This window comes from Phyllostomus discolor, chromosome 2 (genome assembly GCF_004126475.2).
Source record: "Phyllostomus discolor isolate MPI-MPIP mPhyDis1 chromosome 2, mPhyDis1.pri.v3, whole genome shotgun sequence".
In the NCBI taxonomy this organism is placed as follows: domain Eukaryota; kingdom Metazoa; phylum Chordata; class Mammalia; order Chiroptera; family Phyllostomidae; genus Phyllostomus; species Phyllostomus discolor.
Window position 1 is genome coordinate 210,930,113 of NC_040904.2, and position 21,982 is coordinate 210,952,094.

General features: G+C 55.3%; 2 protein-coding genes across 3 annotated transcripts; both read left to right on the forward strand.

Moving 5' to 3' along the window:
* The first annotated feature begins 1,758 nt into the window (after positions 1 to 1,758).
* On the forward strand, positions 1,759 to 15,966 carry MIEF1 (mitochondrial elongation factor 1). Of its 2 annotated transcripts, XM_028531849.2 has the most exons (6): positions 1,759 to 2,005; positions 3,767 to 4,116; positions 9,366 to 9,516; positions 10,366 to 10,543; positions 10,758 to 11,020; positions 11,816 to 15,966. In XM_028531849.2, exons 3-6 carry the CDS (start codon positions 9,373 to 9,375, stop codon positions 12,620 to 12,622), a joined length of 1,392 nt encoding a protein of 463 aa, XP_028387650.1. In that variant the 5' UTR covers positions 1,759 to 2,005; positions 3,767 to 4,116; positions 9,366 to 9,372; the 3' UTR covers positions 12,623 to 15,966. The 2 variants fall into 2 exon arrangements, with proteins under 2 accessions (XP_028387650.1, XP_028387651.1); XM_028531850.2 differs by lacking the exon at positions 1,759 to 2,005 and having other exon boundaries at positions 3,774 to 3,903.
* Positions 15,967 to 18,066: 2,100 nt separating this feature from the next.
* On the forward strand, positions 18,067 to 20,512 carry ATF4 (activating transcription factor 4). The gene is made up of 3 exons (XM_028531855.2): positions 18,067 to 18,605; positions 19,193 to 19,510; positions 19,612 to 20,512. Exons 2-3 carry the CDS (start codon positions 19,285 to 19,287, stop codon positions 20,439 to 20,441), a joined length of 1,056 nt encoding a protein of 351 aa, XP_028387656.1. The 5' UTR covers positions 18,067 to 18,605; positions 19,193 to 19,284; the 3' UTR covers positions 20,442 to 20,512.
* The last annotated feature ends 1,470 nt before the right edge of the window (positions 20,513 to 21,982 follow it).

Genomic DNA, 21,982 nt, shown 5'->3' on the forward strand with positions numbered 1-21,982 from the left:
TTAGACTTGACTGGCCTGACTCAGGGAGGATGGTCCATCTCTCCCAAACCCTCTACCTTTGTGGGAAATGTTAATGAATTAATTCCACAATTAAATGCCTGCTCTGTGAGAATCGCTGTTTTGTTGAGCAAGTTTCCCTGTTACCCTCCAACCGTGACCCCATCTGGACATCATGCAGATGTGAGACCCGAGGTTATGTCAAAGCTGCAGTATCGATCAGAGAGGTCCCGGAAGGCCCCTTGTCCCATTAAACCCATCGGAGCCCTGAGATTTGGGTTGGTGCCCCTTGCCGGGGTCTCCAGCCTACAAAGTCACCACCAACACTTGTGGGGGCCAGACGCCTGTCTCGCTGCCCTGTCTTCTTCCCTCCCACAGGTTGCCATGGAAGCACTGAAAACAAGAGGAGCCTTTGGTGTCTGGAAGTAAAGAGAAAACGCTGAAGAACAAGAAGAATCTGGGAAGTGATCTGAAGGGCAGCTCCTTAAGGGACCCGCTCCTTTCCTTCTATAAATAATACTCTATAGAACTACAGGGTCAGGAGGGATATGAAAGGTCATCTGGTCTTCCAGCTAGGAATGTCACCATTTAGATTTATTTGGGTCACAAAATTATTTGTTTAGAGAGCAAAGTAGGGCAGCCTGGAAGCGTGAGAAGAATATGTTTTGGAGTCAGACAGACTTGGGTTCCACTGCAAGCTTCTCAGCTGCCTAGCTCAGTGCCTTAGAGAAATCACCAGACCTCTCGGGGTCTCCGTTTTCCCATCTGCAAAATCAGACAGGGGCTCAGGGGTGGTGGCAGTGAGCAAGGGAGTGGTCAGATCCTGGGAGGAGGAGTTGGAGGCTGAGGCACCAGAACACCAGGGCTGGATCTCTGTTCCTTGCAATGCCTGTGGCAGGGCTGTGCAGGTTGGAGACCCTCAGCCAGGGTACCCTGCCTCCAGCCACTATTCCTTGAATGCTAGGTGCTTTTCAGTCCTCACAAGAGCCCCAGGCTGAGAGAGAAGAGGCAACTTGCCAGAGGGCAGCTGTCCTTAAACGGTGGAGCTGGAATTGGGAGCCAGCTGGGCCCGATTCCAAAACCCAACATTCCTTGGCTTCACTCGGGGCTGGGCACCCAGTGAGGCACTGGAGGAGGGAGTTTATAGATTCCCTAAGACATGGCTCCTGCCCTCGAAGCTGGCGAGAGACAGAGAAGCCAGTGCATATTAAAAAACAGTGCCTGTGCAAATAACAGGTGCCAATAAATAACTGCTTTGTCGTTGACCAGCTTAGGAGCCCTACTGGTGTGCAGACATTTCTGTGGGGCCCAAAGGACACACTTATGTGTTGGATGAGGGGCGGGGAAGAGGCTGGAGAAGCTTCCAGCCGTGACATCCGAGGTGGACTTTGGTAGGAGTTTGCCAGGAGCCAAGGGGGCCTGGGAAGCTGGAACAGCACGAAGGAAAGCAAAGATTCGAAATCGATCTGAGAAAATGGACTTGGAAGAGCTTTGAAACCTATGGCTGGGAATGTTACTAATGTTAGAATTCCCGCAGGTACCCCCATGGTCCCTCCCGGAAGTTGCTACGGTCTGGCCTGACCCCCTGAAAAGTGACTTGAAAGGGCTGTGCTGGCCTCCGGTTGGAGGCCTAGCGGGTCCCACGCGCTCGCGCCCTCCCTCTCTGCGGGGTGCACGCCCCGCCCCGCGGCCCTCCGGAGGGCGGGGCCTGAACGCTCTGAACAGGCCTTGCCCGTGTGACGTCACAGAGGAGGCGGGGCTGAGGATTGAGGGCTGGGTCTGATTGAGAGAGCTCGAAGCTCCAGGCCCCGCCCGGAGAGAGGCTGCCGCAGCGCGGACCGGAAGTCCTCCCGCCTCCGTCCGCCTGCGAACTCCCTTCAGTCCCGCCCCTCCGCTCCGCGCACAAGGTCGTGTCCCGGAAGTGAAGGGGCCATGTTGGTGGGTGACCCGGGGAGAGGTACCGGGCGAGAGGCGAATCCCGAGGAGTGGTAGCGCGCGCGGTCCGCGGGTGAGTGCGGGGAGGAGAGAGGGCCGGAGGCCGGACCCGCCGAGGCTCCTCTCAGGGCGGTGGCCGGTGCCCCGCACCCGGCCTGGGCCGGGGCCACGGGCCCGGACGCCGGGGGTCTCAGCCCAGCCCTCCCTGAGCGTTCCCTGCGAAGCCGCTCAGGTGCCCCGAGCCGGCCTACCCCAGCCTCTCGGTCTCCCACCCCGACTCGGCCAGAGCCTCCCCGCGGTCGGGAGAGGAGGACCTGGGCGCCTGCCGGACCCAACCGTCCACTCGCCGAGAGACCCTGTACGGACAGCCCCTTGCCTGACAGTCGCGTCCCACCTCCTAAAGCACTTCCCTGTTGATTTTCTGGATTCCTCTCCCCTTCTCCGGGAGGCCCTTGGGGCTGAAGGGGGCTCCTCTCTAGTCGAGGAAAAAGGACCAGGGCCAGTGGCTCGCTCAAGCTCGCGCAGGAAGGTGGCAGGGCCAGAGAGGGATGGCTAGCTGACTTGGGGCCCCAAGTCCAGATCTTCTTACCAACTACCTCGCCCGCGCGGTCCCAGGACTGTATTTCTGAAACGGGGGTGAGCACTTCTCCCACGTGGGGACGTTGTGAGGATTCCCGTTTTCGTTCAGCTTCGTTTTTGAGCTCCTGCTAGGTGCCGGGCTTGTGCTGGGGAAGTTTGTGGGGCACCCAGAAGTGCCGCACCGCGTGGTAAGGCCCCAGCGGGGTGCTCACCGCCCTTCCAGAGGCAGGCAGAATTGGGGTCAGGAGTGCTGCCCGCCTCTACAGCTGTGCCCGCCGCGGGCGAGTTACTTCCCTCCGGGAGCTTCCGTCTCCGCTTAAAATGGGGACGACAACGACGCTGGGGATTGTTGTAGAGTGAGATGCGGGATGTGCTTAGAACCTGCGTGGTGTGTAGTAAACAGTGTTATTACTGTGAGCCCTGGCCACTTCCTAGGTTCCTTAGTTTAAATATGCTAATGGTGACAAAGCACTTTACAAGTGATAACTCTGTGAACTTGTGAAAGGGCATATTGTCACTGAAGGAGGATGGTGGCAGGTTACGTGGAACTAAATCTAGGGTTCGTCAAGCCCTTCCACACCGGGCTCAGTGGCAGTAGTAATGGCTGTCCCTATTGGAGTGCTTAGTATGTGCCAAGTGCCGCTCTACACACGTTGACATGCCTTACCTCACTCTATCTTCATGCAGACCATATGGGCAGAACACAGTTTATACCCCTGCCTTACAGATGAGGAGGTGAAATAAGCACAGAGAGGTTAGGAGACTTGCCCATGGGGACCAGCTCACGAGTGGGGATGCCCGGGTTCAAGTATGGCTGAGCGTCCTTGTCTGCAACCCGTCCAGACCTCTGTGGTGAAGTTCCGTGGCAGGTTCTTTACACGTATTATCTCGCCCAGTTCTTGAAACTGTGTAGTAGGTACTTCTGACAAGCCATCGCCTCCATTTTACAAGGGAGAAAGCTGATGCTTGGAGGGGTTAAGTGCTTTGCCCGAAGTCACGTGGTAAGTGGCAGAGCCAGGATTCAAGCCCAGGCAGTTTGGCTTCCAGGCCCTCCCCCTCCAGCTCACCCTGCACTTGCAGCACAAGGTGGGGATTGAGGAGTTGGGGTCTAGCCCTGGCCCTGTGGTTCAGTTGTAGCGTGGCCTCGGGGTCTCCGAGACCTGGATTAAGAACTCTTGAATTCTGGGTCATCTCTATAGGCTCTTCTGTTATCAGTTCTGACTCCAGGCTCTGTGCTTTTCCTTTCTGCCTCTAGCTCGACGCCCAGCCCCTGCCAGTCCCCCATGGCCCCATGGAGCCGAGAGGCGGTGTTGAGTCTCTACCGGGCTCTGCTGCGCCAGGGCCGCGAGCTTCGCTACACTGATCGGGACTTCTACCTTGCCTCCGTCCGCCGTGAGTTCTGGAGAAATCAGAAGCTGGAGGATCCTGAGGCCCGGGAGAGGCAGCTGGAAAAGGGCCTGGTCTTCCTCCACAGCAAACTGGGGGGGATCATTTAGGATCCTCTCCTTTCCCATCCTAATTCCAAGGGAAGGAGGGCAGAGGTGCCTTCTGTGGACACCCCGGCTCCCTCCCACCCCACCTCACAGATGCAGTGAGCAGCTTCAGGTAGGTGGGCCTTTGTCACTGTAGGTTTCATCGTTTTCTGACTCAGCAGACCAGGAAAGGGAGACCCTTTTCTTTTGATCACCCAAGTCCTTTAATCAGACATATTAACAGAAAGTATGGTTCCTTACTGAGAAAAATTAGGCCTTGAGTTTCAAGCCCCACCTACTGGAAAAGGATTGTTATCACCATTTCAAATAGAACAATTTACACATAAAATGTTAGAAAAGACATTGGTTAAAGCTAATAGGGTTCAGTTCCAGGCTGGCTCATTCATCAGTGCACTCAGTTATCTTATGGGTCTGACCACGTTCTCCAGACATAACTATATTTTGTTACAACCGCCTGAAATACAAAGCAAAACATAGTGTACAGGTGCTAGGGGACGGCGTCTGGGTTCCCCTGCGGGCACTGCTGCTGACGGCTGTGGGATTCAGAGCCGATCGCTGCCAGGCCTCTGTTTCCTCATCTGTAAAATGGACAGAAGAGTACCAACCCCCCCCCCCCCCAGGTTAGTTATCGTGAGAGTTCAGTGAGACAGTGCTCACCCAGCACTTGGAACTACTTCTTGAGTGGCATTACCTCTGTGTACTCCTGATACCGGTGTTATAAGAAGTCCCACTAAAAATAACCTAACAGTTATATTGGATTCAGCAGCTCTCCCAGAGGGCCTTCTGTGGCGCAGGCATCCTGCAGGCTCTGGGATGGAGATGAATGATACGGGCCACTGAGGGGCTCGGTCTAACGCGGGATCAACAGGAAGTGATCCCAGTGAGAGCAGCTCTGTGCTAGAGGCTTGGGTACAAAAGCTTACAGGAAGGGTAAAAACATGGCTGCCCTGAGCAGGGGGTGGCAGAGGGAATCACAGGCAGCTGTTGAAGGGAGGACATTTGAGGTCTGCCTTGTGAGAAATAGAAGGTTGCTGAGGAGATGGGCAAGAAAAAGCAGGTGTGGAGACCGTACTTTGTAGTCTGGGAACTTGAGTCTGGCTTGGCTAGAATGGTGCACCTGTGAGGCAGGTGGCTGGAGTTGAGGCTGGGCCAGGTCTGGAAGGACACTGGATCCTCTGTTGAGGAGATTGTGACATCTGACATAGGGGGACCATCACAGCTTTGTAAGCGGGCGGACTGTCGTGGGGGAGGGGTCGTGGCAGTGGCAGCGGCAGCCTGGAGAGTAAATTGGTGAGAGGTTCAGAGGCAGCAGATCTGGCCAGATGAGACTGAGGGGCGGAGTGGCCGCGTGGAGCTACAACGTGTACCACAGTGGGGCCTGGTGACCAGTTGGCTGAGGCAGGAGGAGGAGAAAGCGAGGGCCAAGTCGTAAGGCTTGCCAGCTGGGTGGAGGGTACTGTTTCCGACTTCCAGACGGAAAGCAGGAGGATGACCCTTATGTAGTTGCTTTTGTCTCTGCTCAAGCCACTTCAGTTGAGTGGCAGGCTGGCCTTTGGCAGTGTAGGGCTGAGATGGGTGGGCACCCGTGGGGGCCTGGAATGAAACAGTGAGTTACTGAGTCTTTGTGCTCCTGATCAGTTTTGACTGTGAGTTGGGTTACAGGTTGCAATCACTCCTGCCAAAAAAAAAAAAAAGCCACAGGGTTATAGCTCATTGTGCAACAAATACTGTGTGGCAAACGCTGCTGGCCCTGGGTGGTGGCAGTGAGGGAGCCAAAATGCCCCCAAGAAGCTGCGGTCTAGTGGCTAATACAGAGCACATGTGAGCAAGTCACCTGGGGCCCCTGTAAACTACTATGACCCGGCAGCCCGAGCTCTAGGCTCAAACCTCCACACAACTTGTTGCCATGGTGACCCTGGGCTAGTTTCTTAACCTTTGTCTCAGTTTCTTCCTTTGAAAACTGGAGACAACAGTATGACTGACCTCATGACATGTTTGAGTCACGTGACTTTTTTAAGCAAAATAAGTTGGAGTTTCCATAGTTCTGTGTTGCCACCCCAGGACATGGCAGGGCGCCCCGCATTACTCATCACCACGATGCTGGGGCAATGGGTATCCATCCCTATTTATTCCCATTTTTGGATCTAGGGAGGCCCGTTAAGTAACTTCCCTGAATGCTGGCAGTGCTCTTCCTTTTAAACATTTCAGCCATTTTTTAGTGTACGGCTAGTTCATGGGTAAGAGTGAATTGTTTATGCCGCATGAACAGAATCACAAATTTGGTTTTGGTGCTGTTTGTTTCTTTTTGTATTTAGGTGTATCATCCTTCTAGATTCAGAATGAGAAGAAAAGCCATTCTGTATCAAATCATCTAAGGAATAAATGTTATATTTTAAAAATGGCAAAAAAGAACCCAAAATAAAAACCAGAGTACTCACACTGTTGTGTAATATCTCCAGAATTTGTCTTGCAAAACCGACACTCTATACCCATTGAACAGCAGCGCCCCCTCTTGGGTGCACTGGGGAGCCAGGCCCCTCGCCAGGTGGGTGGAGTTCCTGTCTCCTAGGAGGCTGCCGGCTCCTAGTGCCGCAGAACCGGAGTGGAGGAGGTACAGTGGGTAAGCACTCAGTTGGAACCAGTTACATTTTAAAGTGAGGGCTCATGTCTTCCTGTGGGAGGTCGTGGACACTCGCCTCGTCCAGGTCGCCGGCCCTCCGAGGGGAGGAGCGCACTGCACTAGAGCGGGACAGCCTTCTCACAGGCCGCTCGATCACACCGTTTTGGTCTCAAGCCCAGGATAGCATCAGTCTGACTTTTAGACGCCATTTTTTAAATAGATTTTATTTATTTATTTTTAGAATGAGGGGAAGGGGGAGAGAGAGAGAGAGAAACATCAATGTGTGGTTGCCTCTTGCACACCCCCAGCTGGAGACCTGGGCTGCAACCCAGGCATGTGCCCTGACCAGGGATCGAACTGGTGACCCTTTGTTCCCAGGCAGCACTCAGTCCACTGAGCCACACCAGCCAGGGCTTAGAGGCCATTCTTACCTCTGTCTCAGAAGGTCAGATGTAACTTAGGGGTCAGTCTGGATTCCTCACTGCTTTCTGGAAGCTGACCTTTTGTTCTGTAGGTGGGAATCTTAAAAGACTTCATCATAAACTCAAATTTCTGGAGTCTTTTTAGTTTATAAAGTGTTGGCATACAGTGTTTCAGTGGATGTTTTCCTCGCCACACCCCTGTGGTCTAGGCCACACCCCTGTGGTCTAGGCCACACCCCTATGGTCTAGGCCACACCGGCATCATTATCCCCTTTTCGTAGCGAGGGGTTAAGTGACTCCTTTGAGGTCACCCAGCTAATTAGTTGGGGCTCCAGGGCAAGTTCCCAGTCTCAGGATTTCCGACTCGGAAACCGGGGTCTTTCTGTTCTACCGCATCACCGTCTCGCTCTCACTAGCCACCACATCGCACGGGCCAAGGACGGGGTGGCCCAGGGGGGCCTGATCTGGCCTCTGCTCAGGAGGAGGACGCAATCTTCTGGTCCTACCGCAGGGCGTCCGAGGGCCACCTGGAGGGCGCCTCTGCCCAGCGGTTCTTCCTGTTGTCAGCACACCAGCGGAGGGTGTTTTGTTTTTATAAAAATAAAACAAAACGTCGTCGTTGTGTGTGGGAACTGCAGTCCTGATTGGATTACGCCGCCTCAGCCGAGTGAGTCTGATGTGTCCCGTCTCGGTCTCAGTGGCCACTGGGAAAAGGACGACAGGCATCCTTGCCTGACCCCCACCTGTAAATGCAGAGTTGAGCTCTTCCTGGCCTTGCTCGCTCTGTGCATTCGAAGTGGGAATACTTTCCATTCGCCCGAGTGGTCTCATATGCCCCTAATGTGAAGTTCCTGTTGACTCTGAAAGGTGGAGGAAAGAAAAGGGCCACCAAGGTTGTGAACTCCAGTTAGGGAACAAATGTCTTTGGACTTGACAGAGACTCTTAGGCAACTGCTGGAATAAGCAGAGGCAGAAATGTTTCTTTTCCTTTTGGGGGCGTGCAGAGCTGTAGGCAGAGTGTGAGCTGTGAAACAGTCTCAGTTGTGACAAGGTGCAGAAAGAATGTTACTTGACCCTGGAAGGTTGCCAGGGCCTGTGTCTCTGTGGCCGCCCATTCCGGGTGTGCCGGGATCCTGAACGGCGTACAGCTCTGTCCCTGTGTGATCCCAGTGTACGGGGCACGGGGCAGAAGAGAGGGGTGGTGCTGAGGGCAGTGTTAAACCGTGTTGCCACCCTCTGCTGGGTTGGGCCAGGCTCCTGACTCCGTGGGAGACTGGCTTGTTTGGGGACCAGGGGAGCTTCGATCCGGATGACTCCGTCGTTGCCGGGGAGCAAGTGCGTGCCGGCCTCGTGGGCTGGGTACGGGAGGCCTGCCTCTTCTGTGTTGCGCCCAAGGACTCCCTTTAGGTGTCCACATTTTCAGTTCATGTTCCAAGGGCGTGTGAGCAGGTGGGGTTTTCGTTCGCTTGTTTGTTAGTTACGGCCACGTCTGCAGTGTCCTCTGTGTTTATCTCGTTCTCACAGTGCCAGCCTCACCCGAGCCTGGGGCAGTCGCCCTGCACACTTGCTCCGGGAAACAGCATTTGTCAAGGGGGAGTGTCCGTGAGGGTTATTTCCTCCTTTGGCCCTTTGCCACGGGTGGACTCGTAGTCGTGTGTGTGTGTTTGTGTGTGTGCGCGTGCGTGCGCAGGGTGTTTGGTCCATGCTATTTTGTGGGGTTTTTGCTTTTGTTTTGCAGGCAGTACATAGAATAGGAAGAGTTTGATCTGGGTAAGGGAGAGTAAATACGATCCAGTAGAAAAAGCGCTGCAGTAGGAGTCGGGAGTCAGGAGTCCAGAGTTCTGGAGGTGGCTCTGCCACTCCCTGTCTCTGGACCTCTAGCAAGTCACCTCCCCACTCGTGAGGTGGTGCAATGGGGCAAGATGAGCCTCCTCTAATCTACTAGGTTAGACCTTCTCAGATCTAACCTCCCATGAAGCAGTGGCCAAAGGAACAAAGCGCAGTCGGCATTGTAACGTCGGGCAGGGGCAGGGAGACTTGCGTTGCGTGGTGGGGTACTCTAATGCGGGGAAGGGCTGAAACAAGCTAATGCTTTCCGTGATCTCAGTGGAGAGGTTCTCCCACAGTAAGTGTGACCGGCTCCCCTCTTACATCCAGACACAGCTTGGGACGCCGTGTCTCTCTCTTGACCCTAGAGCATGCAGTGTTAGCGGTGGGAGGACTTGCTGAACTGCCCGGGGACTGGCCTGGTGGGGGAGACGGGAAGGACAGTTCCTGAGGTCCCAGGTGGTGATGGCTGCGTTCTGCCTTCTTTCTCAGGTGAGCAATGGCAGGCGCCGGCGAGCGCAAAGGCAAGAAGGATGACAATGGCATCGGCACGGCCCTTGATTTCGTGCTCTCCAATGCCCGGCTGGTGCTGGGGGTGGGTGGAGCAGCCATGCTGGGCATCGCCACACTGGCGGTTAAGCGGGTAAGTGCCTGCAGCCGGGCCAGGGGTGGGAGAGGCGGGGGGCTGCCCCCGCAGAGTGGAGCTGGCCTGGAACACGACGCGGTCGTTCGGCGTCGTTAGGTGAGACCCCAAGAGAAGTCAGTTCAGTCTGCTGCTAGGTCTGCCCTGATGAGGTTTATCCCAGCGAGTAAAAAATTGTAAATAACCAAAACCTCCTTCCTTGACTACCTTATTTTAACACCCCCCCACCACATAATATGCTTCCTAGTTCCCTTTCCTACTTCGTTTTCCTCGACGTTTACCCCTCTCTGCGTACTTTGCGTTTCACTGTGTACGTACTGCCGCCCGTTCTCCCAGACTGAAAGCCCCGTGAGGGCCGGGAGGCGCTTTGCCCGGTGCTCTGCGCTGTGTGCCCGGAACAGTGCCTGGCGCGCAGCAGCCCCTCAGCGAGCATTCGGTGATGGAATGAACCGGTGTTCACCGCTGCCTTCGTGGCCCAGTGCACCGGGACGTTGAACACTGATGCATTTTTAGTGATGCGGGGAAATAATAAAAGTCGTAAGTGAAAAAAGTAAGGTTTCAAAAGTATATGTAGAGTAGGATATTATTTCCTTAACTCTTTTTTTTTTTTTTTTTTTTCAGAAAAAAATACACCAAAATATTAATACTTAATCTCTGGGTTGTGACATTACGAATAAATCTGTTGCTTATGTGATTTTGCATTTCCTGAGATTTCCTGCATGGGGGAAAGGATCCTGTGATCTAGAGTGAAACAAAGGCATTGAAAAGCAGTGGTTTAGAACTGACACAGGGAAGGGAAGGAGGGGACAGGAAGGAAGAGGCGCACGTGCGGGTCCTCTGCCGTTTCAGATGTACGATCGGGCCATCAGCGCGCCCACCAGCCCCACCCGCCTGAGCCACCTGGGGAAGAGGAGCTGGGAAGAGCCGAACTGGATGGGCTCCCCACGCCTGCTGAACAAGGACATGAAGGCCGGCCTGAGCCGCTCCCTGCAGACGCTGCCCACGGACTCCTCAGCCTTCGACACCGGTGAGAGGCCTGTCGCGCTCCCCCCGCCCCCGGGCCTGTTGTGGGGGCTCTCGGCCCTACTCCTGCCCTCAGCAAAGGTTTGTCGAGCACACAGCTGCCAGGCGCCGTGCCAGCGCCTGCCTTTGGTGCCAAGCCCTTCTGTCTGGGGTTGAGGTGGCCGTGGGCAGAGCAAGCCCGGGAAGGGCTGACACGCTTCTCTCTCTTGCCTTGGCAGATACGTTCTGCCCACCCCGGCCCAAGCCGTTGGCCAGGAAGGGCCAGGTAGACTTGAAGAAGTCACGACTCCGCATGTCCCTGCAGGAGAAACTGCTCGCTTACTACCGGAACCGGGCCGCCATCCCTGCCGGCGAGCAGGCGCGGGCCAAGCAAGCTGCCGTGGACATATGCGCCGAGCTCCGGGGCTTCCTGCGGGCCAAGCTGCCTGACATGCCGCTTCGGGACATGTACCTGAGCGGCAGCCTCTACGATGACCTGCAGGTGACGGGGCGGGCCTCGCGCAGGGGAGGGCTGGGTGCTGACCGCCGTGCTTCTCAGCGGTGCTGTTGGCGCAAAGGATCAGTGCCTTGGGCTTGCCAGACAGGCCGGAGTCTCCCTGCCTCTGCACTCTGCTCGTTGGGAGCGTTTGGAGATCGCGGCTGCAGTCTTTGTTTTGTTTGTTTGTTTAGATATAGATCTCATTTATTTAGTGTTGTTTTTTTTTAAAGATTTTATTTATTTTTAGAGAGGGAAGGGAGGGGGAGAGAGAGAGAGAGAGAAACATCAATGTGCGGTTGCTGGGGGCCGTGGCCTGCAACCCAGGCATGTGCCCTGAGTGGGAATCGAACCTGCGATGCTTTGGTTCGAAGCCCGCGCTCAATCCACTGAGCTATGCCAGCCAGGTTATTTAATGTTTTTATTGAATCCATCTTGGTCTTCTTCAACCCTTTCTTGTTTTTTGGTCATACTCACATCTCGTAGGAAATTGGAAGAGGCCTCTTCCATCCTCCATTCCTGCCCTGCCTCTCCGTTCTAGTTTTGCCTCTTACTGGGTCTCCAGACTTACTGGGGGGTGTCCTGGTACTTCTGTGCCCCAGGCGAGCGGTGTGAGCGTGGGCTCTGGAGTCTGACGGGCCCGGGGTTTCGGTCCTCACTATTTCTCTGTCTGAACTGGAAGGCTGACAGGGAAGAATGCCGGGGGGGGGTGCAAGATGGATTCCCGGGGAGACCTGTGTTCGGGGATGCTGCTGTCCGGAGCAGATGCAGTCCCTCAGAACCTCTGTGATTCTCCGACAGGTGGTGACGGCCGACCACATCCAGCTCATCGTGCCCCTGGTGCTGGAGCAGAACCTGTGGTCGTGCATTCCTGGCGAGGACACCATCATGAACGTCCCCGGCTTCTTCCTGGTCCGCCGAGAGAACCCGGAGTACTTTCCTCGTGGCAGCAGTTACTGGGACCGCTGTGTGGTCGGGGGCTACCTCTCCCCGAAGACGGTGGCGGACACGTTTGAGAAGGTCGTGGCTGGCTCCATCAACTGGCCGGCCATCGGCTCCCTCTTGGACTATGTGATCCGACCGGCGCCGCCCCCAGAGGCCCTGACCCTGGAAGTGCAGTACGAGCGGGACAAACATCTTGTCATTGACTTCCTGCCATCGGTGACCCTTGGCGACACCGTCTTGGTGGCCAGACCGCACCGGCTGGCCCAGTACGACAACCTGTGGCGGCTGAGCCTGCGTCCTGCCGAGACGGCTCGCCTGCGGGCTCTGGACCAGGCTGACTCGGGCTGCCGCTGTCTGTGCCTCAAGATCCTCAAGGCCATATGCAAGTCCACGCCGGCTCTGGGCCGCCTCACTGCCTGCCAGCTCACCAATGTCATCCTCCACTTGGCCCAGGAGGAGGCCGACTGGTCTCCCGACGTGCTGGCCGACCGCTTCCTGCAGGCCCTGCGGGGACTCATCAGGTACCTGGAGGCCGGCGTCCTGCCCAGTGCCCTCAACCCCAAGGTGAACTTATTCGCAGAGCTCACCCCGGAAGAAATAGATGAATTGGGATACACTCTCTATTGCTCGTTGTCTGAGCCGGAGGTGCTGCTGCAGACGTAGGGCAGGGGCAGGCCGGAGTGGGTGTGGGGCAGTCGGGCTCTGGATCCTCTGTCAGAAGCTCCTGGCCATGCGGCTGGTGCCGCGCGGGGTCCCTAGGTGCCTCCTGTCTCGCCCTGGTCACTTCATGCTGATTAGAATGACATCGCTTAATTTCCTATTTTCTCAAACCCAGCCCTTTCTATTTTTGTTACCAAACACTGTGCTCCCTACTCCTCCGTGCCCCCTTGCTCCATGCTGATTTTCTGGAATGAATTGAGAAGGTGGAGCGCCGGCCCGAGCTGTCGAAGCCGCTTGGCGTTCTGCACGCGGCCCAGGTGTTCTGCTCCCGGTGCCCTGCCCTGCCCTTGGCCTTTGGCCTGTCTCTCGCCAGCGTCTCCTCTGCCTTTCCCTTTTCCTCCTGTTCGCACCTTCGGTTTTGTTCCTTCCCTGGAGCACACCTGCCTGACCCAGATGTTGCCTTTAGTTGAATGTCACCGAAGTTACGATTGCACATTTCCAAGCTGAACTCTGCACAGAGTGCTTGAGCAGTGTTTAGGGTACCTGGCGGTGAGGCGGGGCAAGAGCCAGCCTTTGACCCGGGTTCCTGGGAAAGAAGCCCATTCCCCCAGTCTCATGGCCTGCTCACATCCGTAGTCTGAGAAGGTCTCTCCTGGGAACACTGTTAGTGGCCCACATGGGAGTGAGGGCCCAAGAAAAACTGGATGCCACGTGTTTGGAGATTTTGTTTCTTGGTGCCATCAGCAGGAGAGCTGGAGGTGGGGGGGGCCTGGGAGAGGGTCTGTGTGCCTGACGTCTGCACCTCATCCCGATCCAGACCAGTGCCACTGTGTGCAGGAGTCAGGCACAGACCAGGGAGGGAAGGAGCCGCAAGGGCAGCGCCTCTGCACGAGCGCTCTCGTTCACCCCCTTCCTCCCCGATTGCCAATCAGGACGGGGCCTTCAAGAACACAGCCTTAGCGGCAGAGGTCGGAGGGAGCTTGGCAGGCGGCACAACGGCAACTGGAAGATCCAGTCACCAACTGGTGCTCAGCGGCCACGTCTCTCCCCCGTCAGGCTCTGCCTTTCTAGGACGTTGCCTTAGAGCCAGAGCGAGAACAGGCCGGGCCGTCGGCTGTAGGTACGCGAGAGGGCCGTTGGCGGAGCTCTCCAGGCACCTCCAGGGCCAGAGGCCAGCAGACGTGCTCCGACTGCTCCCCCCACCCCCAGGCCTGCCTCTGCCCAGCACCTGGGGAGATCGGTGCTACCTGGGAAGAGTGCACACGGGTAAAACACACACGAGAGGGAGGTAGGGACTCCTGTGCTCCTTGTTTGCGGCTGCTAAAATCGCAGTATTTATTGCAATGTAAAAAGTGTCCCGAGCGGGGAGAGGAGTGATTAATACACAATGCCACTGCTGCTCGTTTTGTGTGTGTTTTCCTGTTTATGACAAGAGCCTGATGATTCTGTTTCTGATCCGCCCACCCAGTATTTTGTTCAACTCCCAGGAAGTGGTGGTGTGTGTTTTTCTGTTCTTACTACCTCTCCAATCAGCGATGCTGGGGAAGCGCTCTGCAGCTGTCTTGTTCCTTCCCGGCGACTACAACGTGAAGTGGCTCAGTGGCGCCCCTCTGAGTTTAGGGTAGGGATTCCTGTTCCCTTTCTGCCATGGATTGGGCGGTTCAGAACTGGGGTTAACCTTGGCTATATTTGGAGAATCTTCCTGCCTCTTACTGTAGTAAGGGTTCCTTAAAGCAGTTCAGTTGTTTCGTTTGCATGCGGCTGTTGGGGGAGAATGAGAAGTATAAAACCCGGAACCTAGAAAAAGATTATCCAGCCTGGCTGGTCATCGGAATTAAACTGGAGTTTCAGAAACTCCGTGCGCCCAGGTGCCGCCCGGGGCGAGTGCCTGGCCCGGCGTCCGGGAGACGGGCGGGCTGAGACGGCGTTGCCGAAGCCTGGTCATGCACGGAGACAGCCGGCTTGTTTTTCCCAGTCTCGTACAGAACCGACAGTTTTCCCAAGCTCAAAAAAAGATTTTAAAGATCAAGTCCCAGATTATCAAAGCTGAGTGCGATTGTGATTTGAGTTTATCTCCTCTCTTAAAGAGCATCTTTCTCTGTCTCTGAACTATGTTTCACAAAACCAAAATCTGTAATGTTGCCATTGCACAAGCAAGAACCTTGTAGAAGTCCTCAGACCGGGAAGCAGTGGGAACCCCTGTCCTGGCGGCTTTGCCGGCCAAGTCAGCAAGCCTCACCACAAAGCATGGAGGAGAGTCAGGGTCCTCAGGTTCTTGGGAGGAAGAGGGAGCGTCCTGTCCCCTCCGCCTTTAGTCTTTGGGGAAGGATGTGGTGCCTTCCCCGCCACTCTGTGTTTCTGCTCAGTAACTCCCGCCTTTTCTGACGTCACAGCATCTGGTCCTACTTCTCCATCTGAGGGTTTTTCCCACACCATCTAGGTTAGCAAACCACACAGTTAGCCTACTGCTTAAAAAATATACCCCATCTTGACATTCGAATCAATTCCAAAGTGTATTTTTTTTCCTTCCTTAAAAAAATGAGTTTAGGACACCAGTATTTTTCTTTATACACTTGGTTGTGACTGGTTTTTTTTTCAAATAAATAATGGAAGCTCATGTTTGGAAAAGCTGTGTCGAGGCCTACAGTCTTTCTTCCTGGGTCTCGGCCCCTGGTATCCAGCGGTGGACACTCCCGATTAGCTGGGTTTGCCCCCTTGTGCCCCACCGGCGTTGAGAGTGAAAATGGTGTTGCTGGGAAGCAGCCTCAGGGTGTGCAGGCCCTGGAGAGGCCCCAGGGGGTTTCCGTAAGGAGGGATCCCTGCACGTGTCCTGAGCCCCCTGCTGCGCTCTGTCTCCGTGAGACCGGGACCCTGGCTGAGAACGTCTGCCGCCACAGGATGCGTTAGAACTCCGTCCTTCCTGCTGAAGCTCAAGGCCAAAGAGATGCGTGGGACTAGAGCTGTGGGGCCGTCGCCCTTTTAGACACTGCTGACTCGGAGTGGCCAGAGTGCCAGGCATGGGGCTTCTGGAGCGAACAGATACAGAGTGCTGTTTACCTCTTCGTTCCGATCACCGTGTAGTCTTCAAATTCCCGGTCCGATGCCGAGTCCGAGGCTTGTCTCCCGGCCACTCGCCTGCTCTTCAGTAGCTGTCAGTGTGTTTGGCTGGCAGATTTGGAGCCAGTCCCAGTCCTTCTGTCCTGTCTTGGGGAGCTCCATCTAGAAGCAGCTCAGCCCTGAGACCCAGAGAACTGCTGTCCTTTTTCTCCTTGGGGGAGGAAACAGCTGGGGAACACGGCGTCCTCCCACGGCATGGGGAGAATAAAATAAAAGCCTCCTTTCCAACAGCTCTGACTTTTGTGTGTGGTGTGAAACCTTTTCCCACGGGAGTGCACGGATTCCTCATTTCAGCGAGAACACTGGCGTGCTTGATCTGGGTCTGCATAATAGAATGGACGGGACAAACTGCCACTGAAACCATTCTTGCACGACCTCTACAGTGTCAAAACTGGGGCAGCGTTACTTTCTTTAATTCTCAACCACCTGCGTGGTCGTCCCTCAGGAGGCACTGACAAGTCTCCCGATCCAGCAAAAAGAGGGCATGCCACATGGGGCCTCGGTCACACCCCAGGAGAACCAAGCAGTGGGCAGCTTCTGCGCATCTCCATGCTTGTGACTCCTCACGGGGAGAGAAACTCCACAGGTCCCAGCACCCAGTATGCTTTGCGTGTACCGGTGGTTTAGTGTTGTCGGCGTCATCTCAGTAAGTAGTAGGGATCCTCTGAGGAAGCAGGATGATGTACTTGAGGATGAGGAGGGGGTACGGGGTGGGGCCAGGGTCAGAGGACCTGAGTTCTAACTGTAATCACTTACTGAGCACTTACCAGGTGCCAGGGGCTTTGCTCAGCGCTTCACACATCAGTGATTTTACTTCGATCTAAAGATAAGGATACTTTTCATCAACTTTACATCCTTTTACAGATGAGTAAACTGAGGCTCAGCAAGAATAAGTTACTTAACCAAAACTACTCAGCTAACAAATGGGAGAGCCGGGATTCTTTTGGGTTTGCCCCTAAAATCTATCTTTTAATCCCTGCCCCATGCTGTCTTCACTGGGAGCTCTGCGACTTAGCAGACACCTCACCCTGTCAGACCTCTGTTCACCACTGTGAAGAAATCACGCTGGATGGAGCCAGCGAATGTTGCCAGTTACCTGGGACAGTGCTTCCCAAATGTTTTGACAGCACAGCACAGCCCTCGTAATATTTGTACGACCCACTGAAGTGAATGGAGACAGAATCTAAGGAGTGTCTGTCCTTACAGAGCCTGACTGTGGAGGGGAATGACGGATGGCACACAGCTTTCTCAGCACTTTTTTAAAGGAAACATTGATTTTGGGGAGAAGGGAGAGGGGAGGGAGAAACAGCGGGTCGTTGTTCCATTTATTTAAGCATTCACTGGTTGCTTCTTGTACGTGTTCTGCCTGGAGATTGAACCTGCAACCTTGGCACACTGGGAGGATGCTCTAGCCAGCCGAGCTACCAGACCAGGGCTCTCAGCACTCTTAATTCCCCAATAGAGAGCAAGTTGTTCCTGACTCGGACAGCTGCTTCCAACACAGGAACCCCGGCCACTGGGTCTGGATTCTTCTCTCGCAGGGCCGTTAATTAGGAGGCCTTGCTAGGAAGTGGGTGCCTGGGACAGTTACAGAATTGGTAGCTGATTGAAGTTACTCTCAAGTGAAAGGTCCCAGTTGAGTAACATCTCCATGTTCTTAGAGAAACTGAACTTACATAAACCAAAAGCAGTTCCCCTGTGACTGACTGCATATTTTAACAGACTAACATTTTAGTAGAATGGGCATGTACGAATATAATAGGTTGGGTTACAGGATTATGCATCTTCCCGTCTCAACTGTACAGAGTTGAGTAAGGACGGAGAGCTGGCCTTTGTTGGTACGTGGGCATGGCTCAGGTGACCTTCCGCTTGAGGTCCTCCTCCCGTTTCAGCGACTTAAGGGCTTCCAATGTGGTGAAATCGCACACATTTCCTTTTGCCTAGTTTCCTCTTCCAGCTGCAACCTGGTCCCTAGCTACAGTAAGAGGGGGCAACTAGCGACCGCAGGGGCTGGGGTCTAACGCCACTATTTGGGGCTCACTGGGTTAGAGCCCATCTAGGCCAGCTGCGGCCCGCACAGCGGAAGGCACTGTAGAGGGGTGCCACCCAAAGGAAGAGGGAGACGACACAGAACTTCGCTGGAAACGCATCCGCAGACCCACCCCTTCCCTCTCGGACCCCGGGCCGCAGCACTGAACAGCCCACCCACCTCAGGGCCTGAGCCAATACAAATTCGAGATATAGGTGACTCATCATGTCTGGCCAATCAGCGCTCTCCGCTGGCATCTCGCGCGATAATAAGGAGGCCTCGGACTTCACAATGGAAATCTTTCTTGGTGGGGGAAGAAGCTGCTCCCCTGCCCTTCAGCGAACACCGGAAACAGCAGTGTCCGGTGGATCCTTCCGCGCTCTCTAGAGGCATAGGGAAGTGTGACTCTTTGATCTTAGAAGCCTTGTAGTGTAGTGCGTCTTTCCTCTCTGGAGATCTTGAAAATAACTCCTTCTCTCTTTAGAGTTACGCCCGGAACGAAAAAGTCATTGGTTGGAAATAGTAGGGTGTTGACAGATGAAAACAAATGGGTGGGTGTTGGAGGTCACGTGGCCTCAGCGGAAGGATTTCCCCTGTGATGCGTCCCATAGGGAAGCTTATAAAAGACCCGTGGTGAAAGAGCTACGGCCATTTCTTTTTCTCCCGTTGCCAGATGTAGAGTGCTTGCGCGAGTGTGTGCTTTCCCCTCCTCCGTTCCCGCAAGTCCGCGGCCGCCATGGCGCATTAGAGGCAGCAGTGCCTGCGGCAGCATTGGCCTTTGCAGCGGCAGCAGCAGCACCAGGCTCTGCGGCGGCACCCCCCAGCGGCTTAAGCCATGGCGTAAGTACGGGGTCGGACCGCTCTGGCCGTGCGCCCCCGGCTCGGCTAGGGCTTACGACCTGATCGGGTGCGGCCTGCGGCCTGGCGGTGTCGCGGAGGGGGAAGCTGTTTTACGAGCGCTCGGGCACGCGTGGCTGCTGTTTGGGTGTTCCGGAGACGCTAGGTCGGGGTTGGGAGAGCGGCCTGGCCCTAGGGGGAGAAGCCTCCGGTGGCCTGCCGCCGAGCCCGCGGGAGTCCCGCCTGGCGCCCCGCGAAACGTGGCAGCCCCCAAGATGGCGGCAGGGCGGCGGCCGGCGCGGTGTGAGTCACCGAGGGCGGGGGCGAGGCGGCGCGGCCGAGGCCGTATTTGGGCAGGAGGAAGCGGCGCCTTCCTCTTGTGGCCGCTTGAGGAATGGCCGAGCTCGGAGGGCGTCCATCTTGAGCGGCCCGACCGGGGAACTGGGGAGGTCGGCACAGCGGCTCTGGGGCCACGTGTGTCCGAGTCTGTACGGGGAGGGAGAGTTTGCCCGTGCTGCCTCAGGAGTAGAAAGATGAAATCCCCTGGCCGACGGGTCGTTAATGGGACTTGGTTTCTGGTTCCTATTCAGGCTTTTCACGGCATTCAGCAGCAGCATTGCTGTAACCGACAAAGACACCTTCGAATTAAGCACATCCCTCGATTCCAGCAAAGCCCCACAACATGACCGAGATGAGTTTCCTGAGCAGCGAGGTGTTGGTGGGGGACTTCGTGTCCCCCTTCGACCAGTCGGGCTTGGGGGCTGAAGAAAGCCTAGGTCTCTTAGACGACTCCCTGGAGGTGGCCAAGCACTTTAAACCTCATGGGTTCTCCAGCGACAAGGCTAAGGCGGGCTCCTCCGAATGGCTGGCTGTGGATGGGTTGGTCGGTGCCTCAGACAACGGCAAGGGTGAGTGCCCGTCCTTTCCTTTTCCCGTGAGACCTGGTCGTGGGAACTTGTTGCCTTGTGCATCTGACTGATTTTATTTCATGCTTTCATATCTTTTGCAGAGGATGCCTTCTCCGGGACAGATTGGATGGTGGAGAAAATGGATCTCAACGAGTTTGATTTTGATGCCTTGTTAGGTTTAGATGACCTGGAAATGACGCCGGATGAGTTTTGGGCCACGTTGGAAGACTCGTGTGGTCTCCTTGACCCCCTAAACCAGGAGATTAATAAGGAGCCCCCCCAGACAGTGAACCCAATTGGCCATCTTCCAGAAAGCTTACCAAAAACTGACCAGGTTGCTTCCTTTACTGTACTGCAACCTCGTCCCCTTTCCCCAGTGGCCCTGTCGTCCACTCTGGACCATTCTTTCAGTTTAGAGCTAGGCAGCGAGGTCGACATCTCTGAAGGAGACAGGAAGTCAGACTCTCCCGCCTACATTATCATAATCCCTCAGTGCGTGAAGGAGGAGGAAGCTGCCTCAGACAACGACAGCGGCATATGCATGAGCCCCGAGTCGGACCAGGGCTCCCCTCAGCACAGTCCCTCTGCCCCCGGGGCCTCCCCAAGCAGTTTGCTGTCCTCAGACGATGTCTGTGGCTCTGCGCGCCCCAAACCCTATGACCCTCCTGGGGAGAAGGTGGTGGCAGCGAAAGTCAAGGGTGAAAAACTAGATAAAAAGCTGAAAAAGATGCAGCAGAACAAGACTGCAGCCACTAGGTACCGCCAGAAGAAGAGGGCAGAGCAGGAGGCCCTCACGGGGGAGTGTAAAGAGCTGGAAAAGAAAAACGAGGCTCTGAAAGAGAAGGCAGACTCCTTGGCCAAGGAGATCCAGTATCTGAAAGATCTGATAGAAGAGGTGCGCAAGGCGAGGGGAAAGAAAAGGGCCCCCTAGGTAGGGTAGCGTGTGCTTGTATATAGGAGGCTTGTGCTGGAGCTGTTGTAATAAATTATTTTGTAGTGAAAGTACTGTGCAGACCTGCTGTATCTGATCTAGTGAGGAGCTTGGAACTACGTTCTTCATGGGGGGGCCGGGGAAGAGGACTTGGCGTGCTTCAGGTGGGTCCCAGAGAGGTGCCTGGCCCTGTGTGCCATAGGGCAGGATTGGTGGGGACTTTCGCTGGAAAGGCCAGACTAGAGCCCCCACAGCAGGCTCTTGGGTAGTTTCCCCACATCTGAGTTGGGCTTAGGTTAGCCCTTGGTTAGGGAGGAGCAGCCAGGTTCCGCTTGTTCTTCAATTGGGCTCTTCGCCAGCAGCTGTCATGGAAGTCCCTGGGTGTGCTGGTGGTTAGATTTTATTTCTTGGTTTTTACTTTTCTGTAGATGCCTCTTAGAAGAGCTGATCAGAGAAAAACAGCTCTTGGTTTCTGTGGGAAGAAACCTTAAGGAAGTCCTGCAGTCTTGTTACTTCCTGGCAGGAACTGTGTGGTTGGGCCCCCAGCTAGCTGTCCTAGAGATGGTGCGAAGCAGCAGCAAGGGGAAAGCACTTGGGCTGCTTGTTGTGACCCTGGTCTTGGGACTGGATTGGCCTAGTGTAGGATAAGGCAGGTGTTTCTTTTTGTCTTGGGCCCGTGCTGGCGAGGTCCCTTCATTTCCTGGGGCAGACCTGTTCCCTATCCACAAAGGTCAGTGTAGGTACCTTGGAGCCTGGCTGGGTTGAGGATGTCCCTCATGGTGGTTAGGCAGTGATCCAGTCTAACCAGGTGAGGTGACCTTGACACCTCACAAGGGGAGGGGGCTTACCAGCAGAGTGGTGAACTCAGGTGTTCCTTTTTCTTGAAGGGCTTGGAAACCGAAGAACTAGCCCACTTGGAGGGGGTGGTGAATCACAGGTGGGCTGAAATGTGTGTTTTTTAATATTAAGGGGAAGGGAGAAAGACAGTAATGTGTGGTTGCCTCTCACACACCCCTACTGGGGACCCGGCCTGCATGTGCCCTGACTGGGAATTGAGCTGGTGACCTTCTAGTTCACAGGCTGGCACTCAATCCACTGAGCCACACCAGCCAGGTGGACTTGGTGATCTTTGAGGTCTACCTGTTGAGGAAAAGGATCCAAAAGGCCATGACCCTCACTCCAGGCAGGGGAGCCATACATCCAGGTATAGAAGTTCAACTCGATCACCCCATCAAAGCAGCTTAAATTCATAGGGATTTACTGGCCTAAACAGGGTCACCTCAGCTACATACCTGTCCCAAGTCTCAGTTGCTCCAAACCACCTGGGACATGTGCTCACAGGCACTTCACATCCATCACCCTGTCTCCACTGGGGCAGGCTGCCGCCTCCAGTGCATAAACTGTGTCCTCGTATGGGCCGTGTCCCTTCCAGATCTTAAGAGACCAGGCCCTGGGACTCCTGGCCAGCACCTGCATCCCCCCACTGCCTCCCACGTGGTGACTCATCTTCCCTCCTTCAGAGCCTGCACCAGCCTCCCCTG

Coding starts and splice junctions, on each gene's coding strand:
- MIEF1 (XM_028531849.2), top strand. CDS start 9,373: ATGGCAGGCGCCGGCGAGCGCAAAGGCAAGAAGGATGACAATGGCATC. Junction 10,544..10,757: donor CTCCTCAGCCTTCGACACCG/GTGAGAGGCCTG, acceptor TTGCCTTGGCAG/ATACGTTCTGCCCACCCCGG. Junction 11,021..11,815: donor GCCTCTACGATGACCTGCAG/GTGACGGGGCGG, acceptor ATTCTCCGACAG/GTGGTGACGGCCGACCACAT.
- ATF4 (XM_028531855.2), top strand. CDS start 19,285: ATGACCGAGATGAGTTTCCTGAGCAGCGAGGTGTTGGTGGGGGACTTC. Junction 19,511..19,611: donor TGCCTCAGACAACGGCAAGG/GTGAGTGCCCGT, acceptor TATCTTTTGCAG/AGGATGCCTTCTCCGGGACA.